This window comes from Camelus bactrianus, chromosome 35 (genome assembly GCF_048773025.1).
Source record: "Camelus bactrianus isolate YW-2024 breed Bactrian camel chromosome 35, ASM4877302v1, whole genome shotgun sequence".
Lineage (NCBI taxonomy): Eukaryota > Metazoa > Chordata > Mammalia > Artiodactyla > Camelidae > Camelus > Camelus bactrianus.
Window position 1 is genome coordinate 31151979 of NC_133573.1, and position 18271 is coordinate 31170249.

General features: G+C 45.0%; 1 protein-coding gene across 8 annotated transcripts in view; it reads right to left on the reverse strand.

Moving 5' to 3' along the window:
• WDR37 (WD repeat domain 37) overlaps window positions 1-18271 on the reverse strand; it is a 46775-nt gene that overhangs the window by 25927 nt on the left and 2577 nt on the right. For all 8 annotated transcript variants that reach the window (XM_074358389.1, XM_074358392.1, XM_074358391.1 and 5 more), the window contains exons 2-6: window positions 10982-11159; window positions 7053-7149; window positions 4486-4581; window positions 3994-4058; window positions 465-600 (exon numbers count right to left, since the gene is read on the reverse strand). In XM_074358389.1, the coding sequence (XP_074214490.1) occupies window positions 465-600; window positions 3994-4058; window positions 4486-4581; window positions 7053-7149; window positions 10982-11119 (532 nt within the window). In that variant the 5' untranslated portion in view covers window positions 11120-11159. The remainder of the gene's footprint in view (window positions 1-464; window positions 601-3993; window positions 4059-4485; window positions 4582-7052; window positions 7150-10981; window positions 11160-18271) is intronic.

Sequence of the window (18271 nt, forward strand, 5' to 3'; positions counted from 1 at the left end):
TTCGCCTCAGTGAGGAGAAAAGGATCTCTCTGATAGTGAACTCAGGGCCACCTGCAGCCCCCATCACCTCAGCCCTGGGCCAGCGTGACCGGACCACACAGCACGTCCCTTGGCTGGATCTCGAGTGGGGAAAAAATGTGACAAGTGCATCTGAAGCAAATGCACAAGTGACTATGGATAACAGGAAAGCCAGTGAAAAACACCTAAGTGACCAAGACTTGCTCCACCATCCAGTGCTGCCCCCACCACACAGTGACTCCACACACGGAGGGCCCGCTAGACACGGCACTACACCCATGCTGCAGAAGGCCCACCGGGGAGTCCAGGGAAGCGCTGTGGCCTCAGAGGCTGCGCGGCCACGTGGGCTCCAGGGCTTGCCCTGCCACCGGCTCCTGGAGGCCAGCCGTCTGCACCCGCTGCTGCCCAGCCCCTCCTGCCAGCGGCGTGGCTGGCTGTGGGCTCACCAGCGGACGCGGTCCCCAGAACCACGGGCTGCGTCCTCGCCACACTGACGTCCCAGATGCCATCCCTGTGGCCGATGTACTCCTTCACCAACTGGCATGCGGCCCTGGATGTGGTGGTCTTGAAGCTGGACACAATCTGGAATTGTGATGGGAAGGGGAAGTAGACAGTTTACTGAGCGCAGGTTTTTAAGTTAAAAAAAAAAAGTAAGGCAGAAGATGTCTTGAAAATGCATAATCATTGAACAGAACATTTAAAAGTTAAAACAATACAAGAGCAAACAGTGGCCTCATCCAGCCACATCTCAGGAAGCAGGAATGAAGCTCTCACGAAGGCCTCAGAAAAGCCCACTATTCCCACGCCTTGTCCGGGGCCAACCACAGAAGGAGGGCCTGCGTGTGCATTGAGTCCTCTCCACAAGTCCAGGCCATCACAGTCTCCATATTCTTTTTAAAAAGAGCTAGGAGGATGTGGAAAGTCAGGAAGGTAAACCTCAAACTTGTAACACTAATTACTCTTATCACTGGGGGTCTTTTCTTGTTTGTTTTTGTAACTTACACCAACCACGTGTTATTAGGAGGTAGAGAGTCCAAGGCAGGGATGAACCCAAAGACAACACCTGTAACAGATAAGGTTTACTGAGCGTGGGCTGTGAAGTACGGAAACAGGAGGGAGACAGCGGAGAGACGGTGGCCTCGGCAGCACACAGTCCAGCGGGGACACGGAGGGACACGTGGTCACGCGCCATCATCTTGTGTGACACACACAACAAATAATTCTCACTCTCTCTTGCAAGGAAAGTGCATGAGGAAGACACTAGTTAAACTCAAAGAACTCTTCAGAGTTTGGTTTTTAAACTGTTCTCAGATATAAGATGGCTTTCAGCTTTTAAGCAAATCAGAATAATGCGTATTAATCAGAATACTGAAATCATAAATCAAGTGAAAAAAACTGGTATTATACAGCTGTTTTAAACACTGACTTAGCAAAGCCCTAAAAATGAAGCTAAATTTTAGTATAAACACTTAAAACCCAATCCACTGTTCCATCAACTTAGATTGAGCATTCAAATTACTCCTGATATAGCAAAAGACTCAAACAAACGCACAGTGGAGAGACTGACCTTCCACAGGAAATAAACAGCCCCCAGCTCAGTCTAAACTGACAGAAACCACAGAGAGGCTCCTCCTCAACCCTATCACCCTCTCCCCCTGAACACTCCGTCCTCCTAGTACAGCCACGCTCTGGGTCCACAAGGAAGTGTGCCTTCGGCCTCAAGGGCCAGCCAGGTGCTGTCAGGAGGGAGGAGGAGTCAAAGAACAAGGCCAGGGTGATGAAGGCCACCTTCGGCTCTGGCGTTTCCAACACAAAGCCCCGTTACAAGAAAAGAGCTGCTACCCACATTCCTCACCGACCCCTCCATCGGGGGAACAGAGGGTCCAGGCCCCCCGTGCCTCTGCCGGCGCTCCGGAAGCCAGCACGTGGTTACCACACTGCACCGCCTCGTGCGGGGCTTCCAGGTGCCCGTGACGCTCTGATCGCCCGTAACCCTGTCTGCTCTAAAAATGCAGCCTCAGTCACACTGCAGAGGCCCACAAGTCGCCTGAATTACTCCAAGGGAACGTGTGACAAAGCAGGGTGCTTCTTGACTGTTGTCTTCACTGAGGTACAATGTAAAGGACACTAAAAACCAGGAGAGGTTTCTCAGTGAAAGAATCTTATCTTTATAAAAACATGTGTGAACAGTTTCACAAGTTCCTGTAAAGGGTCTGCGGCCAGAACACGGCCCCCTCCATGGGCCTCAGAGACACGACACCAGTCCCAGGAGGGGCAGGTCAGCGGGTCACTCAGCACACTTCTCCCCACACAGGGTCCAGGCCATCCACACTGATCCGCAGAGGGCAGTGAGGAGCCTACACCCTGCTCAGCTCCACCTCGAGAACACACGCCACAGTCGGGCCAGGTGCGCCCTGGTCTCAGATCACCCCTCGAATTTCCTGGTCTCCCTTTAGGGTTGGGCACAATGCAACGGCAGAGAGCTGCTCAGCAGGCATGAGGTCCTGGGCGCCTCCACTAAAATAAAGCAACTAATAATAAATAAAAAGACCTAATAACTCCCTCCTCCACAAACAAAAACAAACAAAAGAGACTGCACGCAACGCCGCAGAGGTCGTGAGTCACACACTTCCTACAAATGCAGATAAATTTTTAGTCTCTAAAATGACTGCAGCTTTAAATATCTCCAATACATTTTTAAAGCAATTACTATACACCTTTACCTTTGCCCAAATTTTAGTTTTTACTACTCGTGCTAAGGGCTAACGTTACATAATCCTTTCTTCCTCTACCTCAAAATAACCAGAAAGTATTGGAATTCTAAGACCATACACTGTATACATAAAGTGCAACAAACAATGTAACTCAAAACAATGTTAACAAGAAGTTAGATGAGGAAGACATAACCTCACATGGTATTTTAAAGAAGTTCAACATTAATTTACTAAAAACTTCAAAACTACTGCGCCTAAGCTGGATAACACAGAACACAGTAATTTTTAATTGGCTGCTTACACCCTAAAGTTTCAAAAGAAACACAAGCAAATGTCAGCGATGTTCAGGCTGTTTGTAAACAGAAGGCTTCCAAGGCGTTTCAAGAAAGCAGGAGTCTCGCCATGGGCACCAAGGTAAACGGCTTTGAGCTTCAAGGGAACAAACTAGGAAATAAAAAGCTAACAATAACTACTTACACCTTCCCACCCGACTCACCACAAATTTCAACAGTTCCCTAAGGTGTAGCAAAAGTAATGTGCACTCAGGAAGGTTAGGTAATTAATTAATCTTTTGTTTATTTCAAATACTCCGAAGTGGAGATGCATACAAAGCTACCTCAAAATACTACTTCACAGTGTATTCCCCCACAGATAATTAATTCCCAAATAATTAAATCCTTGCCACTTTAAGAAGGTCAGAGCAAGACAACTTAAGAAAAAGCAAAGCATTACAAATGCCCCTATTGGACTTGGAGACAGACAGTCACTTCTTGATTGCACTCAGAAAACTAAAGAGGTGGATACTTGTTTGTCTGATTTTGTTGTGTTTGGCGGCAGGAGAGGTAATTGGGTTTATTTATTTATTTTAATGGAGGTACTGGGGTTGAACCCAGGACCTCGTGCATGCCAGGCACACACTCTACCACTCAGCTACACCCTCTCCCAAGAAGAGGTGAATAAAACATAACCACAGCTCAGAACCTAAGTTCCACTGCTTTATACCCATTTATCAGCTTGCTCCAAATTCACAATCTCTTTATTAAGCCAAATAACAATACAAAATGTACCTTCTCTCAAAAAAGACCACACTCACAAACACGTAACATACAAGCTCACTGAGGAGCAGAGGTGATGCCCGGTGTCCGTGCACTGTGGCCACCTGTCACCGACAAGGCTCCTTCCAGAAATTCGGTTCGTCTCCCTCCACCACACACAGCTGCACACCCTGCACACCACGTGACGGCCCGAGTGCCGCACGCACCTTGCTTGTGGAGGCCTTGTAGGTGGTCTTCAGCTTCTGAGAAAGCTGGCTCGTGCTGTGGCTGGCTGCAGAGACAGAGAATCAGCAATCAGGACAATCACACACCGAAGAGCCACAGCACTCAGGGCTGGGGCAGACGGAGCCCGCTCACCTCGCCCGCCCTGAGACATAGGGAGGTAGCGCAGGCTGAGGGCGAGTCCGCACTGACAGAACATGGGGCAGAGCTGGGGCAGACGGAGCCCCCTCACCCCGCCCGCCCTGTGACACAGGGAGGCAGTGTGGGCTGAGGGCGAGTCTGCACTGACAGAACAGGGGGCAGAGCAGAGCAGGAACCCAGGCTGACTGGGCCCTCTCTCCCCTACACCCGCACCTGAATGATGTACTTCTGGGTCCTGCCAACTGCAAGAGGAAGTGAATACTGTCCTCCATCAAATTCCAAACTTCCTCCACACTAACCTGTATTGTGACCCCTGCGTGAGCAGTCAGCCTTACCTTTCGTTTTGAGTTGGCCCTTGCTCAGTTCTGCCCCATCGATTGCTTGTCCTTCAGCAGCTAAACGTTCATTGAGAGTCTCGATTTCTCTCCGCACTGAAAAGTAAAACATGTACTTCTTACATATACTCACCAAGCCCAGAACTGAGCTCGTAAAAATGTTACATTTTATTATTGTCTAAACAAAGACACAAATGACACCCCAATCAACAAGGTCATGTTCACAAAGTTTCAAAAAACTCAAAGACGTCATTCCAAGAATAAAAGCCCCAACGCCCTTCCTGCACCAGGAAGACATTATGCTACCGGGTCCTCTTGGATTTCAACACAGTTCCCTTCCTCTGTACTTTATTCTACACACCTGAAAATGTTATTCCGGTATTGTCTGAAACTCAATGAACTATTCACAGTCTAGCTGAGAACACTGAAACTGGGGGATAAAAACACACAAAAATCAATGTAACTGCTACTGCCTGGCACACAGCACCAAGAGAGGATTACACACCTCAACGATTAAAAGTTCAAGGGAAGTTAAGAAAAGTGAACAGGAGCGGGGAGGGTGTAGCTCAAGCACTAGAGCACGTGCTTAGCACTCATGAGGTCCTGGGTTCAGTCCCCAGCACCGCCTCTTAAATAAATAAACCTAATTACCTCTCCCCACCCCCACTCCCTCAAAAAGGAAAAGTGAACAGGAAGCACAGAAGCACAGGGAATGGGGAACGAAGAGGACGGAAGCGTCATGAAGACGAGGAGAAGCAGACACTGCAGGGACGAAGCTGACGCTGCTGTGCATTCCTGGCATCAGGCCCGGGGCCACCTGTAGATGGAGGCCGCTGTCCACGGGCAGGAGGAAGGAGGCCCAGCTGCGGAAGAGCTCGCCCATGGACACGAGCAAAGCACCGATGCAGCGCGACCCTGGCCTGGCCACTCATCTGGCCAGCGCTAAGGCCCTGTGCCTGCCACCAGTCACGCCACGCCGCCTCCCAGGGCCACTCACATCTGCTCAGCATGCAGGGAGCACAGGGGAGGTCAGCCTGGACGAAGGCTGAGGGCAAAAGAAAGACTCAGAACAGACCCAGTCTGAGCAACTTCAACACGGTCACAAGCCGCAGGAAGCCACCAATTAAGCAATCGACAGTTTGGAAACTCCAAGTACCTCCAGCATTAGTCATTTGTAAGCTGTAATTTTTCTTGAACAAACTGCATCAACTCATAAAACACAGGGCCTTGGATCACAGTGGAAAATCAACAGTGCTTCAGTTGCTGCAGCTCTGACACCTAACCCTGAAAACCAGGTGCAGTGCGCGGGATCTAACTTTTATTTTTTGTAAAAAGTTTGAGTAACTTCTCACTCTGTAGATTTTCAAGGTGGGCTTCTAAGGAGAATTCAATATTAAAATATTAAATTGTGCATCAGCAAAGTTTACATGACACAGGACCACCAAACACTTAGTTCCAGAGTGAAAAGTATCTTCACAACACAAATGCTGTTTGTCAGTATTCGATTTTTGGAATCAACTTACAAAGCATGAAAGATTGATCATAAAATTTGCATTAGACAAATGTAGCCATAAACACAAGCCCTCTAAAAATAACAAAAACTGAAAGTACTAGAGCAGAGATGGGGTAAAGGACAGGTCCACTTCCTAACACTTGTCAGTGAGGCATGAATGTGTGCAGCCTGAAGCTGGCACAGCTGAAACAGTTCATTTGAATTTACAAGCATAACTATGAGAAAACTAAAAGCAAGAAGTGCAGAAAACGCTTTCCTCTGCAGAGTGGGATGGGCTGACAGGCGGGGAAAGGGCATCTTTCCTTTTCATATTGATGGTTGCTTAAGCAAATGAAAGCACTGCTTCTAAAATTTAAAAAAAAAAAAAAAAAGGCCTGGCTACTTTAAAATTCTTTTGATTTACCTTTAACAAGTCAAACAGATAACACATACATTTTAGAAAATTCTCTAAATATGGTATATTTTAAAGAAAAACAAATCAACAGTTTCTCAATGTACAGTATATTTTGTATAGGAGAAGTTACAAGATGCATTTGTTCCTCATAAAATCCTAACTCGGATTGGCAGGGATGGCTGGCAGAATACTGCCTGCCCCAGAGATAAGCCGTACGTGTGACCTTGTGGCAAAGGCACCTTGCAGGTGTGACCGAGGGAAGGACCTCTGATGGGAGATGACCCTGCATGACCCATCCTTCCCACGTGCCCCCAGGAGAGGGTCAGAGATGCATGAGGAGCCGCTTACAGCTCTGAAGGTAAAGAGGGAGGAAAGCCAGCCAGATGGGGCCTGTGTCCTCAAGCTGAGGGGAACTGGAATCCTCCACAACCAAACAAGTGGGAGCGAGTCCCCCCGATGCCCCCAGAAGGAGCACAGCTCTGCCAACGCCCTGATGTGAGGGTGCGGGGCTGCAGGACAATGCCTGCGCTATCCTGAGCCCTACAGTTTGTCAAAACTGAAAGGGACACAGTGGTGAACACCTGCCACAAGTTCAACTCTCAAATCTTCGTACGGATAAGCAAAAAGTTATAAAAGGCTATTAAAATAAGAGATACTCACATTCTAAGTTTTCAATATAAAGGTTTTCAAATTCTCTTTCTATTTGACCAAATAGCTCCAGAAGTGTATTGCGAACCGAGGAAGGCAGTTTAGAATCCTGCAGAAAAGGAAGATTCTGCTTAAAATGAACGAACGAATGATGAACTCTGACACCAAGCACCCACACACTTTTTCCAAAATGAATTATCATTTACCTTAATTAAACTTTCGCTTTATGCCTTTACGTATTTTATTTCTTATACATAAACACTCAAAGAACTTAAAGTTGCAAATTTCTACAAGTGAAACTGAAATCAAATTGTATCAACGTTACCCAGGATGGTACTTCTTCAAAACATGTAACTTTCCCTTTTACAAGGGGAGAAACAAGTGTACCTCATGCAAAAACTCCCCAATTTGTACAGAAGGAAAGCAGTTCCCACAAACAAAATCGGAGACAGTCTTTAAGTCCCACTACATGGTATGCAAACTCATTTCAATAAGCCATTTACTAACAGGAGTGTCTTAGAGTCCTCACGTCTGCTGTGCTCCAAGCAAAAGAAACTGATTGTTTCCTGTAAACTCTGCTTAATACCTAAAACACTGTTGTGCGGAGGGAAAAATGAAAACTCTCAGCTGTCAGCCACAGGAAAACACAGGCACAGGTTCCCAGGTGCGCCCGCCTCGCCTGCCGGGAGTGGGGAAGCAGCAAGCAGCAGCAGCACCTGGGCTGAACGTGCGGGTGCGCGACCCGGGCACCAACCACGTTCACAAGCACTACTTTCCAGATGCCGCTGGCGTCAGGGGGCCAAGAGTCCAGGCTCTACTCTAACCTCCTCGGGGTGTGGCCTAGAGGATATTTTGTGTGGGCCCCCACCTCCCCGCAAGCACTCGGAGAATTTAACAAAATTCTTAGCAGGTATTTCTAAAATAATGTTTCAACAGTTAACTGCTACTGTGTAATCTTCTAAGTAATTTCTCAAATTTATATACAGAGTGAACTTTCTGATGTTTAATGAGTTGCAAATAAAAAAAGATACACAATGTTTATTAAATTCCTTCTCAGATTAACTTCTTAGGAAGACAGAAATCTTAGGCAAAATGGTCTCTAATGATGCAAACGTTTTAGCAACATGTTTTACAATAATTACAGAAAGGGAAGGTAGATTTTACCAGCTACTTACAGAGATATATGGAACCTTGTTTAAAAACTGAATTTGGCAGAATTGGTAATAAGCCTCTCAACACTCCTCTAAATACCAATGAGCACCCACTTAAAGTAACAGTGAAACTGAAATAAACCACTACAGTTAACATCTAACACCCCGTCTGCCCACATCCCTCATCCACCCAGCCTGCCTCACAGGGGCCGCTCCCAAGGCCAAATCTCCTCTTCAGCATATCAATTCCTACTCACCTACACCCACGTTTAATGCTTTCAGCTCCTACTATTCAGCAACTGAAATGCTACATTCACATGAACAGTAAATACATCTTCATCTAAAATGTAACTGTGACGGGAGTCAGAACTGAGATGTCGCGTTCATCTCACCCAATAAAATAAAAATGATCAATGAAGGAGACCGGCCCTGAGGAGACCTTTGCACCCGAGGCAAGTGGGAGAGCTCCGCACAGTCACCTCTGTGCTCACGGAACCGGCCCTGGTGCCGTCCGACCTCACAGGCCCCCAAGTCAGAGGTGCTGAACATCTGATACCACTTGAGAAAACTTAAAACAGAAAAGCTACTGTGATTCAGCAAAGCTTTTAAAAGAATCTGTCTGATCACAGCGTGTAAGAAGACACGGGGGCCCGGCCAGCGCTCCCGCAGACTCAGCTGTCTTCTGAACAAGGGCCTCCTCCCATCTCTGCGCCAAGCACTACTTCCTGAAACACTTCAGATGTGAATCTAAGACATTCGACATCACCATAGAAGCTGGTCACACCAATCTTCAGTTTCCTGACCCTGCTCCCAACCCTGCCCAGAGAGCACGGACCTTCGGCCCTGCCCAGAGGCACTGCACCTGGGCCCTCCCACGCCTACCATGCCTGTGCCAAGCGCGGCACTGCCTCCTGCTGCTGCGGAACCAGCAGAGGCCCGCGCCAGCCTGCGGAGCTGCGCATTCACCAGGAGACACCGCCACGAAAACGAGGCCAGGGCTGGGTTCTGAACAGGGTTCTGAACAGCCCTCATAAAGGCTCACCTGGAGATGCAATCACCTGCTGGCTCTACATCACAATGGAGCACGCACGCACGCAAAAGGCTGGGAGCGCAGGGCCCCTCACAGCAGCTAAGTCCCGAAGATGCCAGCAGGTGGCTGTGGACTTTTCACTGCTAGAAATTTAAGGAAGTCTAACCATTTTTAAAAAGCACCTTGGACTACCTGCACTGTCCAATGTGGCAGCCAACAGCCACAGTGGACTGTTTACATTTAAATGTAAGTTAATTGTTTAAATTCCTCAGTCCCACTAGCCACGTGTCTGTGTGGTAGCACACACCTAGAACATTCCATCACAGAAGTTCCATGGCACAGCACTCGTTCAAACATTCTTTTTCCTAAGTGTTGTGGGCTGACTTGTGTCCCCCCGTCTCACACGCTGATGTCCTAACCCCCAGCACCTCAGCGTGTGACCACATCTGGAGTAAAGGTTTAAATGAGGTGCAAGGCAAAATGAAGCCTATGGGTGGCTGTTCACCCAGTATGACTGGCATCCTCACAAGAAAGGATCAGGACACACACCCACGGGGGAACGGCTTCGTGAGTGCACAGGGAGAGGGAGGCCCCAGGATACACCAGCCCTGCCCACACCTGACCTTCAACTTCCTGCCTCCAGACCCTCTGCCGGCTGAGCGCCCAGCTGTGCTGCTGTCACGGCAGCCGGGCTCACTAGACTGTCCACGCCATCCTGAAGGCTCCTTAAAATCTATCATTTCATCTCCAAACTCAAGTTAAAATGTAATCATTTCATTTATTCATCCATTCAATATATAACAGGGGCTGAGCTGAACAGCGATCACGTGCCAGCCACGGTGCTAGGCTCTGACTGTGCGCTGCCGCCTCCCCAGAAGCTGCCCTTCCAGGGGCCGGGTGCTCCAATCCTCAAATGAGCCAATTCCTCAGATTTAAGCCATATTCCCCTGTAACATTACGGCCAATGGATTAGTTCTAAATGTGAAGGAACAGTTATAAATTTATACACACTTTTATTACACCCATGTGAACGTGTACCAGACACGCCTACAACTTATCTTACTACAGCACATACTTTTATTTAGGCTTCGCAATAATGTTCTTTTAAAACTAACACATTTTCAGGGTGGGGGGAGGGTACAGCTCAGCAGTAGAGGGCATGCCTGGCACGCACAGGGTCCTGAGCTCAACCCCCAGTACCTCCATCAAAAAAAAAGTTAAACGAAAAAATAAACAAATAAATCAACCTAATTACCACCCCACTCCCAAAAAGGAAAACTACAAGCAAACTTATCCCTGTCCACAAAACATCAGATCACTTAATTAAAGGGGACATTAAATTATCAGAAAGACAGACAATGTAATAAACCGCAGAAAACATACACACTACAGCAGACACAAAATAAACCCAAGAAAAGCTACTGAAAGACTGGATTCCAAAAGCTCTCCAGAGAGCAGAGATCACTATACCTGATTCTCTTCTCTTCTTGAGACAGAGACAGAAAATCTAAAGCTGCACTGGCAAAGAATGTACAGATACCTGTGCGAAGAATAAAAACCAACCCAAACCGTCACACCCACATTCTTCATTAAGCACGGTAAACACGCTAACCTGGGGACGAATTCTGTCTCTGTGCAATTCGACCTGGTTTACGTAGGGGTGCTGTTTGCTTGGTAACCCACACTTTTCCCCTGCTCTGGAGACCTGTATATCTCTGGCTATTTCTGAAACTTCACAAACACGATCAGCACCAACTCACCTGTCCTTCTAACATTTCTCTTGGTAGACCCGTCCTCTCCTGCTCCGAGCTGTTAGTTCTTCGTATAGAAAGGCTATGAGATTTGCGTTTCTGTTTTGCTTGGCGAGCAGTTGAACAACTCCCGCTTTCTGTGGGCATTACTTCAAGAAGGCGATGTCCTGGTCACTCCTGCAATAAGCTGAACACATGCAGGAAAAACAAGTACTTTATTTCTGATACAGCAAAGTGAAATGAAGGAAACATAATGAACAAGGCGATTATTGCTTTTCATTCCAAACTTCCTTACTATATCAACATTTACCATGTCAATTAGAATGTGATAAATTAACGTTTTAAGGTAGAGACTACAGCCTTTGTTAAAGAGGTAACTTTTCATCAAATTTCATTAATATGCTTTAAAAAGTAAACAGCAAAGAAGGGCTTAGAATAAAGAACAGTTCTCCCTTAGCCCACCTTCTCCACACCCAGCCTGCTCCTCAGAGGGAACCCATTCTAACTGCACATTCCAGACTTCAGACTCGAGTGCAACGCTGTCCAAGAGAAATCCAAGACAAGCCACAGAAGCACTGTAAATTTTCTAGTAGCCACAATAAAAAAAAAAAAGTAAAAACTACAGAAATTTTAATGACTTATCTAACCCAATGATAAAATAATATCGTTTTCGTCAACGTGAAAAAGACTAAGAGGGTATTTCTGCCTCCAAACTCCAGCGTGTTCCTGCATGCTCAGGACGTGGCTCGCTGGGAACCAGCCCCACTCCAAGTGCTGCCCGCGGTCAGAGCTGCCCTTACATGTCATTCAAACATCTGCACAACCTGAACACTTTCATTCACCCATTCTGGACATGATCTGATCATTTCCTTCTAACTACCAAGTCCTCCCCCAAGACAGTCACATCCCTGTTGGGTAACATGGTTCTAAGCAATGTAGTTACACGTGACACCCACCCACTTCAGCCGCAGGTTCTGGGCATCACCTACTCTATTTTCTTTTTCAGCCTCCTAACAGGTCAATTACGCTGGTAATTTTCAAATATTGATCCAAACTCACATTATTGGGCATGGTGCATAGTTCATTCTCTGTTCTCTTTTTGTACGTGGCGACTTGAACATTTTTTAGAATTTCATTTTGATTTACCTAAAGTGAGTTTCTCTCTTTCACCTAACTTTTCTTAGGGGCCAACCTAGTTTTTCATTATCTTTTCACAGCTTACCACAGTCCACTGACTGTTCCTGGTAAAGTGCAGAAACCTTACTCCCTCTGCCCCTTTGCACCCCCCCCCCAATCATCTGAAGTACTTCCTCTACACTCAGAGCCACAGCAGACAGCTATGCTTCACCCTTCAAATCTCATTTAGAGAAATGTCTATGGAGTTTCCCAGTGTGTTTGTTCTTCCTGGCCCGCCTACCTCCTTACGTCACGTCCTGTTTAGAGACTCTTCTACCCATTATTTTAGGGTAGGTCTGCTGGTGACAAATCATGCAAGGATGTTTTCACTTGAGAGAGAACTGAGTTGACAGTTCTCTTCCTTCAGCACTCGAAAAGCATGCTTCTTCCTCCAGGCCTTTGTAGTTTCTGATGAGAAACCCACTGCAGGTAAAGTGATGTTCTTCTTTTGCTGCTTTTTCATCTTCAGTTTTCAGAAGCTCAACCATGATGTGCCTAAGCATGGATTTCTTTGAGTTTATCTTGTCTCGGTTTCACTAAGCTTCTTCAATCTGCAGGCTTGCCAAATTTGGGGAATATTCGGCCAGTATTTCTTCAAATCCATGTTGAAGAATATGAGGACTTCCGGGGACTCCGACAAGAATGGTAGGTCTCCTGTTACAGTCCCACAGCTTCCTGACTGTCTGCTTTCTCCCAGTCTGTGTTTTTTCTCTGTTGCTCGGATGGGGTAGTTCCTGTTGTTTTAGCTTCAAGGTCACAGCCTCCTTCCTGTCCCTCCATTCTGCTGAGCCATCCATGAGCTCATCTGAATCTCAGTCCTAACACATCCATCTGTTTCTTACCTATATCTTCCATTTCCTTCCTGAGATTTCCTATTTTTCATCAGTTTCAAGTGTTAGGATCTGCTCATCGAAAAATTTTGATGATGGCTGCTTTAAAATCCTTGTCAGATAACTGTAACATCTGCATCATTCCGGTGCTGCTGTCAGCTGTCTTTGCTGATTCAAGTTGAGATTCCCCAGCTTGTGTGGGAAATCTGATTATCAACTGAAGTCTCAACACGGTGGGTACTGTTACCAGACTTGGGAACCGATTTAAGTCCCCGTGTCAGCAGGCAGCCGGCAAAGAAGGGTGCTGCCTTGTTTCCGCCAGGTGGATGTGAGGGTAGAGATGGAAGTTAGGGTTCCCCCCTGCACCACCGCTGGCCCGGGGTGGAGGTCCTCCCCACGACTGCCGGGCAGGGTTAGAGTTCAGCCTCTTCCCTGGCCTCCACTCATACCACCCAGGCCGAACCAGGGGTGCCTGGTTACTGCAACTTACACGGCCTCACTACCAGTGGGTGACGATAATATTCCTGAATCTCTACTAAGCTTCTTCTGAGGCCACCCAACAGGAAGAGGGAGGGTGCTCTTTGCGACCACCCAACAGATGAAAATCCCAGCTCCTCACCAGGCCTCTGATCTCACCCGGCACAGAGAGTCGCCTCAGCACAGCTTGTCAAGGGCAGAAGTCTAGATTCCCCACCTGGCCATGACAGTAAGGGTGAGGTGGGGGCGACAATGTTTCCTAAACATGTCCTGTCTGGCAGGCTGTCCCTTTCCTGGTCTTTCAGTTAGAGATCAAGCTTTTCTTGCGGCTTGTCTGAGCCCTTTGGAGTTACTGGGTTGCCGGCCTCTCCAGGCGCAAGGCTGAGATGTTCGGGGCAAAAAGAAAACTCTGCTCTGGGACACCACGTCTGTGTCACCTCTCAGGCCCCACTACTGAGCCAGTCCATTGTCTTCTCTGCACCGTCAGTCTCAGTTTTGTTTTATTTATAATGGCCAGTGTTTTTAGCTGAAATTAGTGGGAGGAACAGGAAAGGTACATCTACTCCAAAGCCACACGTCTTTTGAGTCTCAAATTATGCATGTTTAGGCCTTCTTTTAAATAGCAACAGAAAAGTCATATTTTATTTTACAACACAATAAATTAGTTCTGTGTGTTTGAAATCCATTAATTCACTAAAATTATCATTTATCTTCTGCCGCATTATATAGACAAAATTTAACTCTCTAATCTTTTTTTAAAAGGATGCAAAAATAGGAATAAAATAACTGCCTTTTTAATCTATAAAATTTTCATTTGGTTTAAATCTTCCATTCTCTTCACTTTTTTGGATAGTCTATTTGTCAAAGCAAGTCACAAGGCCAACCCAGACTCAACTGGAGAACAGACAGACCTCACCTCTTGATGGGAGAATGAGAATCTGTGGCCCTCTGTATCCATCACTCCTGATTCCACTCACAAATTCTGGCTATACACTAAGTAACAATCTGCTTCTCTAAAACCCATCAGTGAATGGAAATAAGCTTCCCGTCACTTCAGGTATTTAGTGGTGTAACACGGATAAAAATAATCAAATTAAGTTAATCATCCCACTCATAATAAAATCCATAGCACAGCACAATGCTTAGGAATGAGCTTTGGAGTCATACAACCCTGAGCCCCCTACCCCCAACTCCTCAAAGGACTGGCTCTTCATCACGAAGCCTTAAGCGTAGGAGCTCCTTCCTCAAAACGGCCTCCCCAGACCACCACGAGTCACAGCACTTCATAAGCCTCACCCACACTTGTCCTTGGATCTCATCTGCGGTTGCGGTTTGCTCACTTACTGTATCCCCAACTACACCATCAACACCATGAGGATCAGGACATACTTAGCTGGGGCCGCTACTGTATTTGCTGGGCCTAACAAACACATCCTCAAACATCTGATGAATGTGTGAGTGAACAGGAATGAATGAATGACACATCCACCACTGACAAGCCATGAAGCCTTGGTCAAGGTACTTACCACCTTCCCAAAGCTTAGTTTTGTCACCGTTAAAGCAGGAAAAATAACATTATTTCATTAAGTCACTCATCAACATTTTTCTCAACTGTAACGGCCTGAGTACTGGGAACACTGTACTGAACAAAACAGGCTTGGTCCCTACCTTCAAGTTCCTTAGAGCTGAGTTCAAACACAGACATTAAATCCAGAACCTCTTAACTTATGAGAAGTTATAAATTGGGATGAGTGCTATGAAAAACATGCAAATATTACAAGACCCGATATTAGCTAAAGGGTTATGAAGGTCATTCTGAGAAAAAGGCATCTAAATTGAGACTGAAGAATTCTCAACAGCTAACCACAGGGAACAGGGAAGTAGGTATTTGAAGGACAGGAACAGCATATGCAAATGCCCTGAGCGGGGGGGGGGGGGGGGTGAGACTGGTTTAGTTTAGTTAAAAACTAAATACTGCTGCTACAGCACAGGGAACAATGGAGAGAATGGTGTGAGATAAGCAGAGACAGGCTGAGAGTCTGCTCTTCAATGTTCACAGTTTATCCTAAAATAAAAAGAGTTTTTAAGCAAATAAGCAACATTAGATTGGCTGCTGTGTGAAAAATACACGGAGGCCTATGATGACTCTGAACAGGCAAGCCAGTTAAGAAGCTACTGAATTAGCCTAGGCAGTAAGTGGTGACAGCTAAGATTAGAGGGTAGGTGAATGGACTGGGTGGGGGCCAGTGGGGAAGGAGAGAGAGGTAGCAAGGAGAGCCCTCATTTCTGAGGTAAGAGGTAGGTGAACCAGAGGTCAGACTACGGAGATGAGGCAGCAGATCTGGAGAAGTCAAGAACTAAACACTGAACACACACTGTTTTCACAATGCCTCTGAATATCTAAAAGACAAGGAGACAGGTGGTCTAGATGTGAAGAGAGAACTGGGCTGCAAGCAGAAAGCTGGGAGAGGCCTACACTGAAAGTAAAGACAGGCATTTTGACCCCATTACGCCTCCAGATCCTACGCCTTAGCGTTACTCTTCTTTGTAAAGGAGAAAAAGTTTGTTACTGGTAGAAATAGACAACACAAAATAAAATTGACAGTCCCTTAAATGACATACAGAAAACTTATTTTTGACCAAAACATGGCAAAACAAATCTTTTTGAAGAAATTTAGATCTGAAAAATTTTAGCTATAGAAATTAGAAACAGTTGCAACAAAGGTATGAACAAAGGTCACAATGGTAGAATCTGTGGTTGGTAGAATTTTAGGTAGACACAAAAAGATTATATTGATAGCAAATTTGAAGTATTTGAATGTAACAAATCTATACTGTTAAACAATTCGTATGATTCCACTGAAGAGTATTTCAGTAATTTTTTAATAGAAACGTTTAGAAAGTATTTAACCATGCCATATATAAAAGTTGACCAGGAAGTCAAACTGACTTAACGGAATCTTACCCAGAAGTTCCGTTCTTCATAAACATGTAAGAAGGTGGCTATAATTCTTTTTTTTAGTGATTACACATATTAAATTATTAGCTTCTAAAGCATCTCAGTTGTCAAGACTCTCAACAGAGAGATTTACCATAATTACCTGTTTATAAATAACATCTTACAAATGAAAAGACATATCAAAACCCTCAACAAAAAAGACTTTATCTTTAGACATTTAAATCAAGCAAATAAAATAGCAAAGAACTTCTCTTCCCTCCCTTAAGAATTTCATCAGTATGCCCAGGTGTTTTGCTCTTGCCAGCACCTCCTCCTCCTGGCCCCATGTCCCAGGCCAAGAGTCCTCTGCAGGTGAGGTATATATCCTTTATCAGCTGCTTCCACTGACAAATTAGCTTTTTTTTCTTTTTTAAATAAAAGAGGTAGTTGCTTCCTCCTGCTCTTGCTTCTTTCATTGCCTTTGGGGAGCCCTGCAGCCTCCTGAGTTCCAGTGGGTGTATCAAATAAGAACAGCTTGACCTTGCTAGAGAACTGAGGCACTGGAGAGGAGTCTGCATGAAAAAGCTAAAGAATTTAGTGCACTGACTTTTAATTTGCACTAAAAAACTTTGCAAATAAAGTGCTTTGAAAGGTTTTGTTTGTTTGTTTTTAATGGCTAGTATTGGATAGGGCTGGTTTAGATACTTTAAAAGCAAAATGTGTGCTTTGATATTGTTTCACAAATCTATCTTATCCTTTAACAAATGCTAACATTATGAATCTTAGATTTAATTATAAATAATGCTGCTGTTAATCGTGGCCTGTATGTATCTTTTTGAATTAATGTTTTTGTTTTTCCCGGGTATATGCCCAGGAGTGGAATTGCTAGGCCATATAGTGGTTCAATTTTTAGGTTTTTGAGAAACCTCCATACTGTCTTTCATGGTGGCTGCACCAATTTACATTCCCACCAACAGTGTACAGGGTTCCCTTTTCACCACATCCTTGCCAACATTTGTTTTTTGTTATTTGTGTTCTTTTTGATGATGACCTTTCTGACAGCTGTGAGATGATATCTCACTGTGATTTTGATTTGCATTTCCTGATACCAGTGATGTTGAGCAACTTTTCATATTCCTGTTGGCCATCTGCATTTCCTCTTTTGGAAAAATGTCTGTTCAGTTCTTCTGCCCATATTTTAAATGGGTTATTTGTTTGCTTTTTAATGTAAGTACAGTTGATTTAAAATGTTGTATTAACACACAACAGTGTTCACAGCAGCACTATATACAATAGCCAAGACATGGAAGCAACCTAAATGTTCATTGACAGATGACTAAAGAAGTTGTGGTATATTTACACAATGGAATACTAATCTGCCATAAAAAAGAATAAAATAATGCCAGCTGCAGCAAAATGGATGGGCCTGGAGAATGTCATTCTAAGTGAAGTAAGCCAGAAAGAGAAAGAAAAATACCACATATCACTCATATGTGGAATCTTAAAAAAAAAAAAAAAAGGACACTATGAACTCATCTACAAAACAGAAACATACTGGCAGACTAAGTAAACAATCTTATGGTTACCAGGGAAAGGGGGTGGGAGGGGATAAATTTGGGAGTTTGAGATTTACAAGTGTTAGCCACTATATACAAAAATAGATTTTTTTTAAAGTTTCTTTTGTATAATACAGGGAACTATGTTCAATATCTTGTAATAACCTTGAATGGAAAAAATACGAAAATGAGAATATATATGAATACGCATGACTGGGACATTGTGCTATATACACCACAGACTGACATACTGTAATTGACTGTACTTTAATAATAATAATAATAAAATGCATTAGTTTCTGGTGTATAGCATGGATGGACT